The sequence below is a fragment of the Anguilla rostrata genome, chromosome 15, assembly GCF_018555375.3.
Source record: "Anguilla rostrata isolate EN2019 chromosome 15, ASM1855537v3, whole genome shotgun sequence".
In the NCBI taxonomy this organism is placed as follows: Eukaryota; Metazoa; Chordata; class Actinopteri; order Anguilliformes; family Anguillidae; genus Anguilla; species Anguilla rostrata.
Window position 1 is genome coordinate 26665874 of NC_057947.1, and position 18167 is coordinate 26684040.

The 18167-nt window shown below is 44.4% G+C and overlaps 1 protein-coding gene across 2 annotated transcripts; it reads right to left on the reverse strand.

The window, feature by feature from the left end:
• Positions 1 to 4132: 4132 nt before the first annotated feature.
• Positions 4133 to 17583, reverse strand: LOC135241461 (calcipressin-1-like). 2 transcript variants are annotated; one of them, XM_064311928.1, is made up of 4 exons: positions 17151 to 17583; positions 9321 to 9494; positions 8647 to 8806; positions 4133 to 8254 (listed from the first exon to the last, which is right to left on the reverse strand). In XM_064311928.1, exons 1-4 carry the CDS (start codon positions 17271 to 17273, stop codon positions 8079 to 8081), a joined length of 633 nt encoding a protein of 210 aa, XP_064167998.1. In that variant the 5' UTR covers positions 17274 to 17583; the 3' UTR covers positions 4133 to 8078. The 2 variants fall into 2 exon arrangements, with proteins under 2 accessions (XP_064167998.1, XP_064167999.1); XM_064311929.1 differs by lacking the exon at positions 17151 to 17583 and adding an exon at positions 10493 to 11136.
• Between the last annotated feature and the right edge of the window lie 584 nt (positions 17584 to 18167).

Sequence of the window (18167 nt, forward strand, 5' to 3'; positions counted from 1 at the left end):
ACACTTCAATCAGAGCATTCTACAGTACACCAAGAGAACATTTTATACTCCACACACTCTCCTCAATAGAGATTTTAATGTAAAAATCTGTTGAATCGGTCAGAATGTTAGTGTGTGTATTGCAACAATACGCGGCTGAATTTAGGCAAACTCACTCTCAACACTGAAACATCAATTCCCATAAATAAACTTTATTACTACAAAATTAGTTTTATGGCAGACAAATGTTGCTCCTTAAAATGACTATTTACAAGCTATACTTTTGTTGGGAGATGAGAATCAGACCCTGTTGTATGACCTGTGGGACTTTGTCGCCACCTAGAGGAATCTGACAGTGAAAACATTTTAAAAAATAAAAAAAAAACATTTCACAGGCAAGGCCAGTATGCTATTCACTGTTCAAGCTGAGAAGGCTGAATGCGAGCAGACAAGCATTCACTCACAGAAAGACATTGTGCTATAAATAGAATAGCAGATTCAAAGGATGCTGCACTTACAATTACTCAAGTGGTTTCAGAGAACAGGCACAGAAACGCATTCACAGTCTCTCCTTTATTTACCACTTTGACAGGATTCCCCACTGAGGGGGCCCATTACCGCAGTTCCAATAATGTGCAGAACACTTTTTATACAAAAAGTTTGATAAATGAAAAGGCCAATAAATGGAATAATAATTTGCAGAGTTCCCAGTGCATATTAATGCAGAGGAGTGCTGTGCACAGGACTTGCGTGTGTTTATGCCATAAATCTGGCCCTCATATGAAGTCTGCTTCTCTCCTGAAGATCAAGGCTCTGGTTCCCAACCTCAACCGCACTGCAGCCCCCTTCCAAGGAGGGCACATTCACCTGGGTGCATGTACACTGGACTGCCCCCCCCCCCCACCCTGCAGCCTATAGCTAGGCGGTGGAACAGGGCATCCAACAGATATGTGCATATGGCCCGGCCCTTTGAGCCACAAAATTGAAGGCACCAAAACACCTAAACTAATTAAGGGTTTTATTCTTAATTAGTTTAAGTGTTTTAGGAATTAGTTTAAGGAAAATAAAAAAATAAAAATGGGTGTTGGCTTTGGGGGTACTGACTGACCATACCTTCCCAAAATGGATCAGGGTTGCTGCGTGTTCAGCTCCCTTACCCGTCACCATAGTAACTATGGCCAGTTAGCACACCCAAAAAAAAAACAGAAATGCACACCAAAATAAAAAATCTAATAAAAAGAAAAAGACAAGAGGCTACCTCCAAAAAAGGAAATAATAGTAGTAAATAAAAAATAAATAAAAAAAAACCTTTCTTGCTGGCAGAGGCAATCGCCTCTGGTCACAGTAGAGCCAGCTCAGGGTTCTTCCCAAATACAAAAAGACCCAGACAAGCCTCTATATAGGCTTCAGGCCAGGTGTAATTACTCAAGGCATGTTCAATCCAGGTGTGTTCAATCAACACCGATTCCTGGGGAAATGCACAAGAAAAATGACAAAGTTAACCAAAAGGGGGCACCAGAGAAACACAACACATGCTGATGGTCACAAATAGCCTGATAGCATCGAGGAGAGGAGTGACTGCAATTCATGAGTCATAATAGGAGGAGGAGTTCTGCAGGAGGACATGGGCTTATTTGGCAATGACCCCAACAGAGCTGATGAAAGTGGATGCCCTGCCAAATGCAAGCCATTCCCATGGGCTTGAGCTCTTCTATCAATGGGAACTTCACATATAACATCACAGACTGTACTGTCTACAATCCTACAGCAAAACAAGCTCAATCAACTAAACGAATTCAGTTAACAGCTTGCTACCAAGTTCTACCCCTCGAAAAGATGATTGTGGGTGTGCACCAAAGAATTATGGGTTTCATTTCATCTGTCACAATTCTGTCAGTCATTTAAAAATGACTTGCAGTAATCAGTGATTGCAAGATAGTGCCATTGCTGATTAGAGGCCAGTGACTTTGTTACTGTGCTATTCAGTTTGAGGCTGACTCTTAGCAGAAGATGGATGTGGATGAATGTGGTGCAAAGTAGGGCAATATCTGAATGCAGGGATTGATCTATACTGGCCTGGTTCCCTTTCATGCAGTCCTAGCTGGGTCAGATTGTACTCCAATATTTTGTAGATGGAGTGCCACACACTCACAAATGTTCAGGAAAAGCACTGGAGGCAAAACTATGTTCAAAAAGGGCAACTACTGAACATTGTCTCCATTGCAAATTTCACATAATAGCAATTATTGAAAGTGCTTGTACTGCGTGCTAGTCTGACAATGTTTCGGTCAAAGACCTTCATCAGACTAGCACACAGCAGTAACACTTTCGTTACATATTATACATTAAATTTGCAAAGGAGAAAATGTGCGGAATTTATCTGTCTTTTTGAACTCAAAAGTCCTGTCTCAAAAATGATGAATAATAACATGGTCAGGATAATAGAGAGGGCACAGCAACAGGCTTTAGAAACACTACTGCTACAAAATCCACTTCCTCTGGATCCAATTCGGAAGGTGAAAAAGCCTGCCACTTTTTTCTGCACAACAGACGTGACTGGAATGACCAATAACTATTTCTACCCTATTACCCTAATCATCTTGATGGAACCAAGGTTATACTGATACATTTTGTTTCCACCCTTCATGACATTAAATTTCCCGCTCCATTATGCTTTGAGCTGCTGAACATTATTTCTCTCATCAATATTTACTTCAATTTTTAATAACTGACTTTTTTTTACTTTAAATTTTAACTAATCAGTCCATCACCCAATACGTTTTATTGGCATGACCACACATCAGCACATTATTGCCAAAGTGAATGTTTGCATAAAACAATAGTAGCAACAACAACCATATGAACAATAATATAATAAATACAATAAATGTTAGTCGCTCTCTCTCTCTCTCTCTCTCTCTCTCTCTCTCTCTCAGTGACAGGCAGTTACTACTTCTCTCTGGTCCAATAATGATCTGACACCTTCTGTTTTTCAGACTCACCTTCTCCTCCTGCTGCCTCAAGATCATTCTCCCAAGAGGGACCTCTGGTGGTGAACACAAAGTTTGGATATAAAGCTTACTGTAACAGGCACTTCAGAATACCATACCCCTGAGAGCCCAGTTAACATTAGCCATTTAAGCATTAGCCTTTGAATGACTCACCAAATTGGTGTGGGAAATATGTTTCACATGGATTAAACATTATCCGAGTTTACAGTTTTGAAAATGTTGCTGACCCATATACTGATCTATTTTTTGCTCTTCAGTATATTAAACAGCCCTCTCTACTATGCCTTGAACTGCTAGACGTGTTATTGTAAATACACTGGCTGTGGATTTATTATGCACGGTTGACTGCTTCTTGACATTTCTCTGAAGTGCAAAGCAATTTGCTGATGTTGTATTCCATGAAAGTATTGTGGCAATAAATAGCATAGTTTCATTGGTTACTACTGATGGTAAATGGAAAGGGGAAGGTCTTCTGTGGAATCACATCAAAGTTGAAGACAATTAGAATGTTGAGTAGTGCTGAAGAGGAGTCTAATAGCCAGAACAGGCATTGCCTGATGTTGAGTAACCATGGTGATGAGTATCGGGTACCAGAGGCAGCAGTGAAGCCCTGAAGAGTTACCGAGATGCACCCATCACACCATAACACCTTCTGAAATGTGAGAACTCCCTACGTCCTCCCTGCCCACCACAGTCTAACTCTCTCTGGCTCAAACACTGATCCCTGACCTTTCCTTTCCTTTGGTATGTCAACATGTTTAAGGAGGAGTCTGAAAAGGCAAGTGAAGATAAGCTGGCCTTCTTCAGCAAGTCGTCAAGCATTCACAACCTTACCAGACAATATTCACAAGTGTGGTCCTGTCATTGGGTGCTTACGGAGTACTGCCATTCGCTTAGTCCCATTGCTTCATCTACTGGTCAACTCGTAAGGGATTGCATGGGGAACAGGCTGCACACGGTAATCCATCCTGTCCGAACTGGACGTACAGCCTGAACGGGATGCATACCTCACATTAAAGCAGTACTTTCAATAATGTCAAAACTTTAACTCCAAGCAAAGTCTATATCCAAGAGTGCATACATGCACCAATGAAATATAAAGTGCGGTACAGCAGGAAATGACATGACAAACACCAGCTTACTCAAAGTTATTTTTCATTTAATATAGCATTAAAAACACGAATACATTTCAGAAATACACAGAACATATTTCAGTCCAGGGTCTCAGGGGAGGGTTAAGAACACAGTAACATGGCTCATCCGTCCTTCCACCCTGGACAGTTTGCCAGTCCATCGCAGGGCAAGCTAAAACAGAATTCTACAACAACAAAAAATCCGGTATTATAGCGGCTAGTACTCTGAGAGAAGCTTTTCAGTTAGCCAACTGGTAATTCATTCAAAGGGTCCAAAATCAGCAATCAGCATTGTCACAGGTGAAGGCAGATATGCATCTGACTAAGTTTCAACGGGAATTCAATCAAAGGTCACACACTGCAAGATAGCAAACTGTAATGTTGGGGTTAATTTCCATGAAATTTCAATATGTAGGATTCAGATAAACTGAGGCACAGGCACAATATTTACTGGCCCGTTGATGCAGATGTCAAAATGAATTTCCAAGAATAACTAACAAACGCGTGTGTGGAAATACAGGCTCAGCAGCAAACGGTCACATTCATAAATGTCTGTGTGTAGACTGACATTTGAATGTCTTACAAATAACATGGCCAACAGTTGTCTTTCTACAGCACAGAGGAAAGTACTCAGCAATGGAAAAGAAGGCATTCCCTGCAGCAATAGCTCAGGCTATGCTGGCAATGAGTAGACTCTGCCTTTATCTGTGATACAATTCAGCCAGACAAAGCAAGCTTACTTAGCCTTCAAGCTATGAATTCTTTTCTCCTGACAGGCAGTTATACTAGATAAGTATCTCTAGCTATAGCTTCCTATTCCTTCTTTATGCTACAGCCTGAGCTGCACCCAGTGCTATCCTGCAACATACAAATCAGTGACAATGTACCTGCTGTGAGTGAGTTGCTTTGTTCTCCCTTTGGTTCCCTTTAGATGTACTTCAGCATGTTGGTAGCTTACTAAAGTTGCCCTGTATGCATGTTAGCAGCTATACAGTCTTTTTTTTTTTTACCATTTTAATGAATAAACATAAAAATATTTATAATGCTAACAGGCTAGCAGGTTAAATAGCAATCAGTGTTTAAAAAAAAAACAGATACTGTAGCATAGACAATTCGTTAAAAAAAACTGAAAGCATTAGCTAGCATTGAGCTCTATGGCTGGCATAGCCCAGAATAAGTAGGTCTTTGAAAAATATTAGCTAGTAAGCCAACTAGTTTTTCCACTCAATTTTAGCAATTTGACCTGTGGCCAGTCTGACCAAATACAGCTTCAGTCACAGTCTTCTGATTACCTTCCCACAATATCCCTTTGTATTTAGTGGACAGATAATAGCTTTACATTGAAGCTAGGTTTATAATCTTAATAAAAAAATCCACAGAATAAACCGGACCACAGCAACACATAATACTGGTCTTCCTCATAACTGTGGCATCAATACAAGGCAGTTGGCACCACAAAACTGTAACCCCCCGTTCACACAGCAAGCAATATGGTTGACCAATTGACAGAAATCCATTAAGTTTCTAGGAAGCTGAGTGACAGGCAGAAACCTGAGCAACAGGGCAACTTTGCGACAAAAGTTGCCAGAGAAAAGTTGCGTGAGGTTTATCTTTTTGCGGGCATCACCCGCCAACAGCAAATCAGAGCTCCTTGCTTCCCGTTTATCTAACCGATACACCATTTTGTGAATAACTGAGCAGTTGTGCAAAGCCGTTATTTCTCTTCATCAACAATTTGTAGCTGCAAGAGACCACTAAGAGGAACCAACAGGAACCTCCTGCCCCTCCCTCAGCCCAGTAAACACAAGCGACCCACCAGTCGAGTCGCTTGCTGTGTGAACGCAGAGTAACTCTAATCAATTGGCCTGTTTCGGTTTGGTGTACACTTCCTGTCCTTAGAACAGGATGTAACACTGCAGCACAGGAACACCATATATGCTTGTTATAGCTGGGGTGAATTACCGAGATGAATGCTTTAACAAAAAGGCCCCCCCCCAGGTCTGCGACAGGTTTCTGTGCGAGACTTCCCTTAGATCACTCAGTACTGGAGACAGAGACCACAAATGAGTGAAGACGATAATGATGACAAAACAGACTGATGACTGCGTAAGTCTGGGAGGCAGGGTGGACACACAACACACATTTTTACACTGGGGAATCCATCCATCCATGTACTATATAACCCGCTTCTTCCGGGCTAGGGTCGCATGGGTGGGTGGGGGAAAAGGGGGTGAAGCCTATCCCAGCATGCATTGGGTGAAATACATAGGAAATCATACGCTACAATGATTTCAGACCTACGGTTCTTCTCTTGGGACAATGATGCTCCTCCATGCGTATACTGTATATATACATTTGTTTATTTTTTGTAGCGCTAGACCACAGCTTAAGTAAACCCTCATGCCTTTGCCAGTTCAGTCTCATCACTCAGGCATATGTTTTTGACCTGGTACATCAGTGCTTGTAGGATCTACTGCTCTGAATGATTTAGAGTGAAAACATGTGGTGTGACCTTTCACAAAAACTTGTTCATGTGCTTAACTTTGCAAAGCTGACGAGGAACCTGACCCACACAGATAACCAACAGGGAACCAAACACATATGGGGATACTTTTACAGTGTGAGCTGGGGCTTCAGGAGCTAAGACTGGGGCTGCATCAAACTATGGTTTCCCAGAACAGAAAGTAGAAAAGAAAACAGATATTCTGAACCAAACATCTGCTCTTAGACTGCTAAAGCCTGCTTTTTTCTGAAATTGCAAAGCTAACATATATTACAGAGTTTGTAGTGACCACAGCTAGCTCCTGAATACCCTCTGTGTGGCCCCCGTTTTCAGTTTATACTTTGACAGCACAAGTGTCCGTGATTAACGTGTATTTTGACATGAAAAACTGGCTTTTGCAGTTTTTTATTTTTATTTTTTTTTGTGAAAAGGCCCATACTCACAGCTTTTAACCAAAAGCTGAGACTGGCCATGGGAGATGAACATTGGTGCTGTCTACTGCAAACAGTAGTGAGCTTTTTAGTAAAGAAGCATTGCAAGATTCTAGCCAGCTTTAAGCACATACTTCAGCATGCTAATCGGATGATCTGATTGGCTGAGCCTGGTGGCAGACATGATGGTTACGCCCAGGGCACTGGTTCCCATTGGCTAGCCTGAGCCTCCTCACAGGCCTGAAGTGGAACAGTACCACATACTGAGCCAGGACCCTGTGGTTCCTGTTCCGACAGTGGAAACTGTCCCTACTGAGGGCAGACAAGGAACCACACAGCCCTACATGAGGCCAGTGGAGTACAGACTTGAGTGTCTGAGCAGAACCCTACGAGCCAAAATGGCAGTTATAAAGTACTGCTGATCCACCCTCCATAACTCCACAGCAAAATCAATAAGCGAGGTTGAACACAGAGGTAGGTCCGTTGCATAGAGACCGACATGATAGCAGAGAAACAGAATAAAACATTGATTGTGAATGCACCAAACCATCGGTCACAGATCATCATGCTCTCTAAATTCAATTATATCCCAGCCACAGACAAGGCAGGAGACATGCCCACTATGTCAATGCCCGCTGATAAAACCAACTAAACCACTTCCTGAAAGCCCAAGCCAAAAGCAAAGGCCCATTCACTGTACAAAGCGGTACAGACAAAAACATATGCAAATGCATTCACGCATACACGTCAGGTTAATGTCCCTCTAGTTCAGGCCCTGTTATCCAGGTCAGAGTTCACAGGCAGGACGTTAAAGGCAAAATAAAGGAGACAGCTGTGGCTGACACAGTTTATAAATAAATGGCTGTACTCTCCCCTGCTTCGCTGGTTTTTCTGACAAGGAAAACTGCCCGCCTCGTGAGGCTTCCCTTTCCCAGCTGGGCTCCGCTGCAAGTGCTCCCCCAGGCGACGGGGAGGCAGTAATGCAAAATGTTTCTTTGCAGACTACGTCACGGCGGGCCGCTCAGTGCAGGACTGCTGGGGTGTAGTCCGGGCGGCGCGTCTGGATGATTTTGGGAGGCGGGGTCTTCCCATCATCGTCGTCGTCGTCGCTGTTGGAGCTCTCCTGCTCGTTCTCGCACACGTGCACAACCACACTCGGGGTGGTGGAGGTCCCGGTGTGGAGCTCATATTTCTCACCTGGGGCAGGGCAAGGTGGAGAGAGAGAGAGAGAGAGAGAGAGAGAGAGAGAGAGAGAGAGGGGGTCAGACACACAGCACTGCAGAAACTCATCTGTTCTCTCAGTCTAAATAGCACACTGGGGCCCGAAAACAAGAACATTTTGAGGGATGAAGTCTTTCTATGTGCGTAAATCACTCAAAACAGGCTTTGTGTACGTGACAGTATTCAGATACAGCCATTGTCTGCCACAAACATTATCTCTGTCTGAGAAAAGTGTCCAAAAACAGGCTTCCAGTATAAAGGCAAAGCATGAGAATAACTTTTCTTCATGATACCGTGTTAAAACCACGCGTGCACGCATGTCAGGCTGCATCCCTGCGTTAGCACGCGGCGCGGTTAGCGTGCCGTACCTGGCCCCAGTTTGGAGATGGCACACAGCAGGTCGTAGTTGACGACGGGCGTGGCGTCCAGCGCCTGCTGCCAGCCCACGGGAGGGGAGGCAGGGGGGGAGATGAGGAACTGCTTATCTGGCTTGGGGGGCTCCAGACGAGCGCTCCCGATGTGCACAGACTGCAGGGAGGAAAGGAGGAGGAGAAGAAAGGAGAGGAGAGGGAGGAATAAAAATGAACCCACCATTCACGCACCAATCACAGTCAATCTGCTAGGAATACCAACTGCAACACCACAATGCATTTGTGGGAGGTTTTTCTTTCCTGAAAGTGTCGCTTCAGAACAGGGAGCTGGGTAACACTACACCCGCCAAGGCCACTGATTTGAGTTGCGCTTAAAAAATGTACATTACCTGGCTACTGTGAAAGATCCTACGCCTGAGTTATCCTATGTCTGTACAACACATTTTCAAGCAGGCTAGCTGGAGACTGACCTGCCAGATAAGTCGTTATTGTATGAAAACACACAAACCAGTAGGCCCCGTTGCTCAATGCTATCCCCTCAGGTTGACTGCGCTTACAGTTAGCCCGTTACAGCTCTAGGGGCTGTGGCGCTACGGAACGCCTGAAATCAGACGCCTCGCTGTGTGAGAGGGGCTGTGCTGAGAGGAGGGCGGGGCCGTGCCGTGCCGTACCTGGGCGAAATGCACGCGCATCTCCTTGCCGTTGAACTCGCTCTTGTGGAGCCGCGCCCGGGCCTCGGTGGCGGCCGCCGCGGTGCCGAAGTTGACCCGCACGCGCCGGAAACTCTTGAAGTACTGGAAGGTGGCCTCGGCGTCGAAGGAGCGGAACAGGGCCTCGAAGCCGGCCTGGAAACACACAGGCGTGCGGGGTCAGTCAGCCAATCGGATCTGATTTGTCACGGGGAGGTAATCAGCCAATCAGACTTCATTTGTTACGGGAAGGAGCGGCGTGTCAAAGAGGTAAAGGAGCTCTACATTTCAAGCAGAAGGGTGAGAGCTGTTCTGCTTTTTATTTCTCATTCATGGTGTCTTTTGTGACCCAATGACTCAAATCAAATCTATTTTTATTTGTATAGCGCTTTGTTTTTACAGAGAACTGTCACAAAGACGTTTGTAATTTAACCAATTCCAAAGCGTTATCAAGCTCATCACCTTCAAATGATGTGTTCATGAGTACGAGCAAAGCTCACTTAAAGCATAATTCATACAATTCTGTCTGAACAAATACAGTAATTGTTTGCAGAAAGATACAACAATAATGTCACTCTGCAGGCTCAAGAGAAAAATGAAAATCAGCTTTATAGGTCTAAGGGTCAGAGTTCACCTGTAGAGCTGACTGGTGACAGCAGCTACCCAAGATCTATGGAAAAAAGCTGTTTGCTGCCAAATGTCTCCCAACAGACTTACACCATCACAAGCACTTTGTACTTTGTTCTAAAAGCCATTGGAAAAACTCACAACTCACTGTACCATTGCAGTTGTTACCGATATGCCCTGGAATGAACTGTAGTTTGTAATATTTAATCTTCATGTCAGAACACACCTTGTCTCGTATGTAGCGTCTGAGTATGACTGTAGGATAAGTATTCTTCTGCAAGACTGAACGATTCCCACACAGGACAAAATGTGTTCATTTTGAAATGAATGAAATAAATATGTATGCATTTGCACAGGTTTCGTTACATAAGGTGATCAGTCGCATTTTCTGAGAAGACATGGAACCAGCGGCAGCATGGAACTACTTGCCGCATACTTCCCCCCAGTAAAATCTGGCCAGAGATTCCTCTTCACACATTGGTGAGGGTCAGGGTGAGACCAGACTGCAGTGGGGGCTAGCGTCTTACCTGCGATACTGGATTGTTGAACACTTCCAGGTCAGCTAACGTGGCAATCACACAGTTTTGGTTACACTTCACGGTCTTCAGGTGCATGATGGGAGCTCTGATGTAGGCTATCGTCTTGTGTGCTTCTTCCCTTCCCTTTTGCCTCTTTCCTTCTTTCGGTCTCTATCTTTGTCTCACTCACAAGTATGTCTGAAGACTAACGGAACACATTCAGTTCTGATGCAGGAAGCAGGTGTCAGTGTGGCACTTCAATCCAAGTCAATCAAGACCTCAGGATCAAGTCTAGCTCCCACAGGAGAGAGAGGAAACTAAGAAGAAGCAAAATGGTGCAGTATGCTGTCTCTCGGAGACGAGATCTTCGTTCCTGTTTGCTTCAGGTATGTGCGCTCTTGAACGCGTGTGCTCCTGATGTGTTTATCAGAGAAGCACAGCAGAAATACAGCTCCCCTCCTCAGTCAGCTCACCCTCCAGCAGGTGCAGGATGCTCTCTCTCTTTGCGTGTGGAACCCTCCAGAAGGTACTAGCTTCCAACCTTGCTGCTCACTGAGGAAGACAGTTTCACACAGACCCGGCTCTCTGTTTGTTATATAAGCCGCCAAAGAACAGGCCCGCCCATCCCACTCTGGAGTTCAGCCCATTTAAGGGCGGAGCTTACAAGTGCCGTAAAAAAAAAAAACGTCCCTCCAACAGAACAGACCCAGGCGCATTACCCAAGAGGGAGGGAGGGAGGGAGAGAGGGAGGGAGGGAGAGCGGGGGGAAGGGAGGGAGGGAGAGAGGGCGGGAATGGAAAACGGTGCCATCACCCTCTCCATAGCCCTGTCCTCCCTGACAGTTAATCTCCAGCTCTCCAGCATACCCTCTCCGTCCCTGCGCAAATGTGCTACTGGAGATGGAAAATCGTAATCAGCTGAGCAGGGCAGACAGCTGTGTTATCAAGCAGCCCGGGCGGCATACTTTCCACCAGCGCTAATTCCATTCATCTCCCGTTTCCCTGCGTGCCCTAGGCACCCACCTCCTTTCTCTCTCACTCCATCTGCATCCATCCCCATTTCTCTCTCTCTCTCTCTCTCTGTGACAGGGAGCGAAAGCTATGCTGCCCACAGCGAAGTGCAGCTATTTTAGGCTGATCTTGACTCCTGTAAATATGTCACTGTCCAGTTATTTTGACTCTACTTCACAGCCACTTTTAGGATACAGGTGTAATTACACAGTAAAAAAAATGCTGTGGTGCAGCAAAGTTAATGTGTGTTTCCACAGAGCAAAGCAGCAATTACACTGAGATAATATAGCGTCACATTTGTTAAATGCTATGACTAGATTATAATTTTTTTTTAAAAACTGGGGCTGATGTCATTTTTCCATGTCCAGTCAGTGGTTAGATGTGGTCCCCTGCAGGGTTCATGAAGGCTTAATGACCATCAGTCACCGTCGGAGACAGGGAAGTGGTGTTACAGTAATACACTGCTCCATTTCTGTCTGGGACCTCAGGCTGCCCTGCAAAAATGTAGGCTAATACCTGCCTTGACCGGTCTATCTTCAATCCTTGGAAAAGAAGGGTTTTTCCCCAACATTCCAAGTCAGTGTTCTAGAACACCATTGTTTTCAGTGACTAGTAGTGATCATTACATCATCGTTGGAATGTTAAGAGCGTTCTAATCACATGTAGTGATCTTACACATTAAAAGGATAATTATTCATTCAACATGTGGAGCTTTAATCTACAGAAGAGGGTCCTCAGGTGGATAATTTAGTAAGATGTGGTGCAGCAGAATGTTGTGCAGAATAAGAGCTCTAAGACTTCTGTAAACAGTGCCGTGGAAGAACATTTTCTCCAGGAAGCAGAATTCACTGTTCCTGGTTTTAAGCCACGCGTGCTCTCAATCTTTCTCTCCTCCACACGTGACTACCTGCAGGCGGACGAAGTTAGCCCTTCACCTGCCGACGACGCCTGTTTACCACATCCTGCCATAACCTTTCCAGGAAGCAAGCGCGAGCAGGACGCAGGAGGGCACGCTTTTATTCAAGAGCACAAAGGTCAATAGACCCAGTAATATCAGTCAGTCTCAGCCAAACTTTAACTGAAGCAGAGCGGTTTATGTCGGAAAATGTGTCTTCACTCTGCCAGCTGAGTCTGATCACCATTTTCCGACATAAGCCGAATGGCATTTTACGCCATAAAACAGCTCTGCGGAAAAGCTGCGATACTCCATATATCACAAAGACTGAGCGCGCTCCCACTGGTACAGACAGGCATGAAGCAGTTTCCATATGCCTGAGAGGAGACATCACGCTCAAGTTATTTCAGAAACACTGATAAACGCGGCTGCATTCCCCACACTTTCCTATGAATCCGCAGACCTGCTACGAAAAGGCCACAGTGTTTCTGGGCAGGCCTGTCTGTATAAACGCCTTCAGAGAAATATCCCAACATCTGGTTTCTGGGGCAGGGGAAAATATCTATGACAATGAGTGTCCTTTTACGTGATGCCAGGGCCGTGGTTAAGAGCTACAGGGGACCAATAAACTCAAAAATGACTACCCCCCGCCTCCAATGCAAACAAGACCCCATGGAGAGAGCGCTGGTTTTGCAGCAAATTGGTACCCGGGATTCTGCCTGGCTTGGACAGGGCACTGCAGGCGGTGCAATGGCCATTTAACATTGTCGCCATTGCTTAAGGTCGCCATAGCAACAGAGCTGCAGCAGAGCAGAAAGGCTTACCGCCCCTGATTGCTGTGGAAGTCTGAGCACGAGGGTTCGAAAGGGTCCTGCTTCCAGACCGTTACGTGTCCAATTATGGGTCTGCACTCCACCATACTTACTTGCATCTGCATCTAAAAAACTGGGGCAAGTACTTGGTCGTAGAACAACGGATGTGAGCAACGAACGCTATCAAATAAATGACAGGTGTGACTTCTGAGACGGCCCAACACCAAACGCTGACGTAGACAGCACACCGCGCCAGGGAGAGTGAACAAATGGAAACTTGAAACTGAACAGGCACGGAAAGAATTTGGGGCGGAAAACACAAGTTTTGCGGAAAGAATAGCAGCGGCATGATGCAGGTTTCCAACATGGCTGCAGGGGGAGTCTGAAGTCATCTCACAGCATCAAACGCGAGCACCGGGAAGACATCGGATCAAAGACGCGAGTCGCCGCACCTCTGGGATCACACAGCCGCGCGGTTGCGGAAGACCGGCGAAAAAATGTGCTAAAAACCGTCCGCGCCAAGTCGTCTGAACAAAGCCTTGGAACAAGATCACGCTTCCATTCCAAACACAAAGTGCGGGAGCGTGCTGTGCACATGGAAGCGTTAAAACCGCCACATGGTCTCGGTCAAAAAACGTTTGCGGTGCCATGCGCTGTGATTTGGGGGGAATCTAAGCGCCCGTAAAACCGCAAGGGTCTCAGTCTAACCAGACTGGCTCACTTCAGCGACCTTCACAAAGATTCCCCGGAGAGTGCGCCGACGGTGCGAGACGGGTCGGCTATTTAGTGACACATTCCTGCGCGCGAGAGGACTGAGAGTCAGATGCCGCGATCTGCCCTCTCTTTCTCTCCGTGGCCCTTGGGGACACCGCGGGGCCAGATCCCTTCCTTGAGTCAGCAGGAACGGCTAGGCTACGCGCTGATAATGTTTTCCACACGGTAATCAAATTATGCTAATGTCAGAAACATTCGGGGTTATAAAATGCGAAGCCAACTGCCGGGGTAACGCGGTTCATCTGCGAGTCAGCTGCTGGAGAGTGGATTTGTGTCTAAGGGCAGAGGCCGATCTTTCACATGCATGAAGCGCAAAAAATGCACGCAGTCCTGTGTCTATTTGCGCAGGTTGACAAGAGGCCCGGTCACACATGAAAGGAATTATGCTGGCAATTTAAAAATAGAAAAAGTCCATTATACAGAGATGGAAATCAGCACTTCGGCTTGCGAAGTAAATAATAAAAAGCACAAGCACGTAGCACAAGCATGCTGATTATATAGAATACAGCATGTCTGCAGCACTATTTAAAAAGCCTTTGTTAAGAACTGATATGGCTGTAGGGATGAAGGAACAGCTTTCCTGTTTCAGCACTGAGTCTGTGTTGGAACAACAAATTTCTATGCTTGCATTATTAATGAGCAATTAACATTCTCTATTACTCAGAGAACTCTAAAGGTAGACAATATTTACTCTTGAAAGTGAGGTATTTCATTTGCACCAATTTGCTCAAAAGGTTTTGATCATTCTGTGGCTGATCCTTATGCAGTTCTAAATGATGTGCAGCAAATCAGCCATAAACACTCTAGAGAGAGACATGCTTTAAATGGGTATTAGGCTAATCTTAAAATCAGTGGTTCATGACAATCTCTCCCCACCATAATGACCTCAGTGAACGGTGCACTGAGTCTGCATAACTCCTCAGGAAGAGACACAAACAGGTGAGTCAGCAACCAGCACTCTTTTTCCAAGGAAACAAACAAACAGTCAAATTTGGATAAATAAGGAGTCATTACTTTCTCACCGAATTCACAGAAAAAAAAAAGTGCGGTTCAGGTTAAGTTTCTGAATCAGCATAATGTCAGATAGGCGTCAGTCATTAAGCAGAACTTCAGACTCTGAACCCCTTAATCCTGGCACCCCCTCACAATTTGGAATGCAATGCTGATGAGGGATGACCCTGTAATTGCCTTCAAGCACGGGACAAGGGAAAAAAATCTGCTGCAATATGCAAAGTCTGAATCAAACCAGCAAAATACAGAGGGGACGGCCAACAAGGTCTGCTGTGCTTTGAAGACCTCAATGCATGCCACAAATGTCCATTTCCAGTTGATTCAAGCAATAACAAGACTACCGCTGAATTTCTCTGTTCACCCGGGGTTTTACCTTCTTCAGGTGAAGTAGTTTACAAGTGAGTCACCTAATACTTTGCTGGATGGTGAAAGCCTCATACCCATCCAAGGTGGCTTTTGACCAAAGCAGAAGTTTTATGAAAAATCAAAAGTTCCAGCGCCACAGGACATTCTACTAAGACACCAGTCACTGTGGAATTCTCCATCACAAGACTGCCGCAGCTGACATTTTAAAAAAAGGGCAGGAAAACTTAATGTCTGAATTCCATAATTTAACCGACCTTTGCACCTGGTTTTGTTTTACAATCAACTCTACCCAATATTTAATCTTTAAGGCGTTTGTATTATAGTTCCTTTTGGAGAATGTTTGCCAAGATGTAACATTTTCCAAAAGCAACTGCAATAACCTGGGCTCAGTGCTGTCACCTGTGGTGTAGGCTGCCCTGCAATAAACAGGGATTGCAGTACAGCCTCTGTATGACCCTCCTACCCAGCACTACCTCCATGAGAGGGTTAACCCAGCAGTCATCAGACAAAGCTCAACCATTGTTCCACCAGACTACACACCACGCTGATCTTGTGGAAAAACAAACAGGAGACAGGAGTGCATGGGAGAGAAATGTGTGTACACAATGATACACATGCAACCACAAATGTGAAATATTTACCCTGAGGTAACTAGGCCCGCAAAGAGAGAGGAGAGAAAGCGAGAGATTCCCGTGGCACCATCCTCAATGTTCAAAGAAAGGTAACATCAGGATTCAAACACAACATTCTAGAGATTGAAAAGGCCCCAAGAAACCCTTATAATCTTTTAATACCTGTTTAAGTGCACAACTCACTCTGTATTACACTGCTTTATCAGACCGAGCTCCACATAAGCAAACTCTATTCTGTGCGAGGACAGGCTTTTTCCAAGTTTCCTGTTTTTATTTAGGAAAGGCTCCAAACTTTTGCGCTGACAGTGCTGTTAGAGCCAGCATGGAAGCTGCCATGGAAAAGTGTGACCTGTGTGTGAGCTCTGAGGTGGAGGAAAACCAGATGAATTCAGAATGTACTGGTTTCACCAGAGAGGACACTATGGCACATAAACCAACTGATAAACTGCCAGAGCACAAGTGACGGCAGTGGAATCTTAAGTCTGCCACTCCGTGATCACTGTGCTCACTGTAAACGTGTGTGTGTAACTGTGCGCTGTTTAATTTTTCGTTAAACGTTCTAAATACAATACACGCAATATGCACAGTACACTATATCGATATAGGGGACCAGTAGTCCATCGGTAGGTCGTCATCACCGATAATTTCTGTTTCAGGGTGGTAATCGTTAGCCTATCTCCGGAAATCTTGCGAAAAGAAAAATCGTGTGCAAAATACGCTCACCTCATGAGTCTATGTGCAGTATTTGAGCTGCAGATTTGCCCTTTTATAGGGAAACAAACCAAGACGTCACTGAAGACGTGCTTACACAGCGCATGCGGAATGCAGATTGAATTAAAGAGAAATAAGAAGACTACGTAAGAAAGTTATGTAGCAATAATGTAAATATTTTACGTTTGCAGTGGGACAAGTTGTGAAATGTTTAAATAACGTTATAACATTGTAAAATGATCGTTTACTAACATCACATACAACTACTATGATGAAAGAAAACAAGTTAATTACAAGTAACAAGCTAGCAATTGGAAGACATAATGTTTCAATGAGTGTTTTGCTTTCCGTTGTGCTAACATTACACGTCAGATAACTTACAGTAGCAATACGCCTTTATGATATGAAGCTGCTAATGTACGCAGGTAACGTAGGTTATAGCTAGCTTGTGCTTACCTTTAACTGATCATCAACGAATATGCTTTCATGCACTTTACAGACGATGAGTGCATTAGGTTGATCAGTAAAATGCACATCGACTTTGTCCTCTCCGTCTTTTTTCAGCCCCTGTTCCTGCATCGTAGATGTGACGTTCACACGAAGCCAGTTGGCGTCTTGGACAAGTTTCAAAATATATCGTTAAATGATTGATTTGCTAGCTAGTACCCTTGAGTAATTCTGATAGTCTTCAATCTGTGCCTGCCCAACACAGTACAGAACACCTAGCCGCAGAAATACAGATGTCTAATTAGAACAAAAAATGTGAATGTTAAATTATCTTTATTCCAATGCATAAAAAATAAACATGATTTTCACGTTAGCTATTCCACCACGCGCATTCTAAATGCTGATGTTGGTGCATTGTACCAGGCGAAAACAGCTGAGACGAACTTCCTGTTTCCGCTTTCCTTTGTGTCAGCTGACAAATGTGAATTTCTTTATTATTATTTTAGTCAAAAACAACAATATTTTTTCTGTTATGATGGTAAGAGGGTCGTTTGTATGATATGTGGCTAGGGTTTGTGGAAAAAATTAAATTATGATCACAAACGAGAGAGGGCATGCAACGACCACAGAGCTGTTAAATCAATGTGGTCGTCGTATGCCCTCTTATGGTCATGAGTAAAACTGCAGCCTACATCAGCGTAGTAGTAATATTAGTAATACAATGCAATTCTAAAAATTATTTACGATAGGACGCGTGGTTTAATAATAATAAAAAAAAGATTTTGTCAGTTAATTTATCAAGATTAATTTGGTTAAACAATTGAACATTTTACTGTGCACTTTAAATGATTAAAAGTGTACAGTAAAATGTTCAATGCTCAGTCAACTCTTGCAGAGTTCATACTGGCCCTATTTGACTCATATGTCCTCTGTTGGAGTTCAGTTAACACAGGACATTTTACTGTGTAGCAATCCTCAGACCCAGGGAGCTTCTTTAAATATACTCAGTTAAAAGCATTTAGGGTG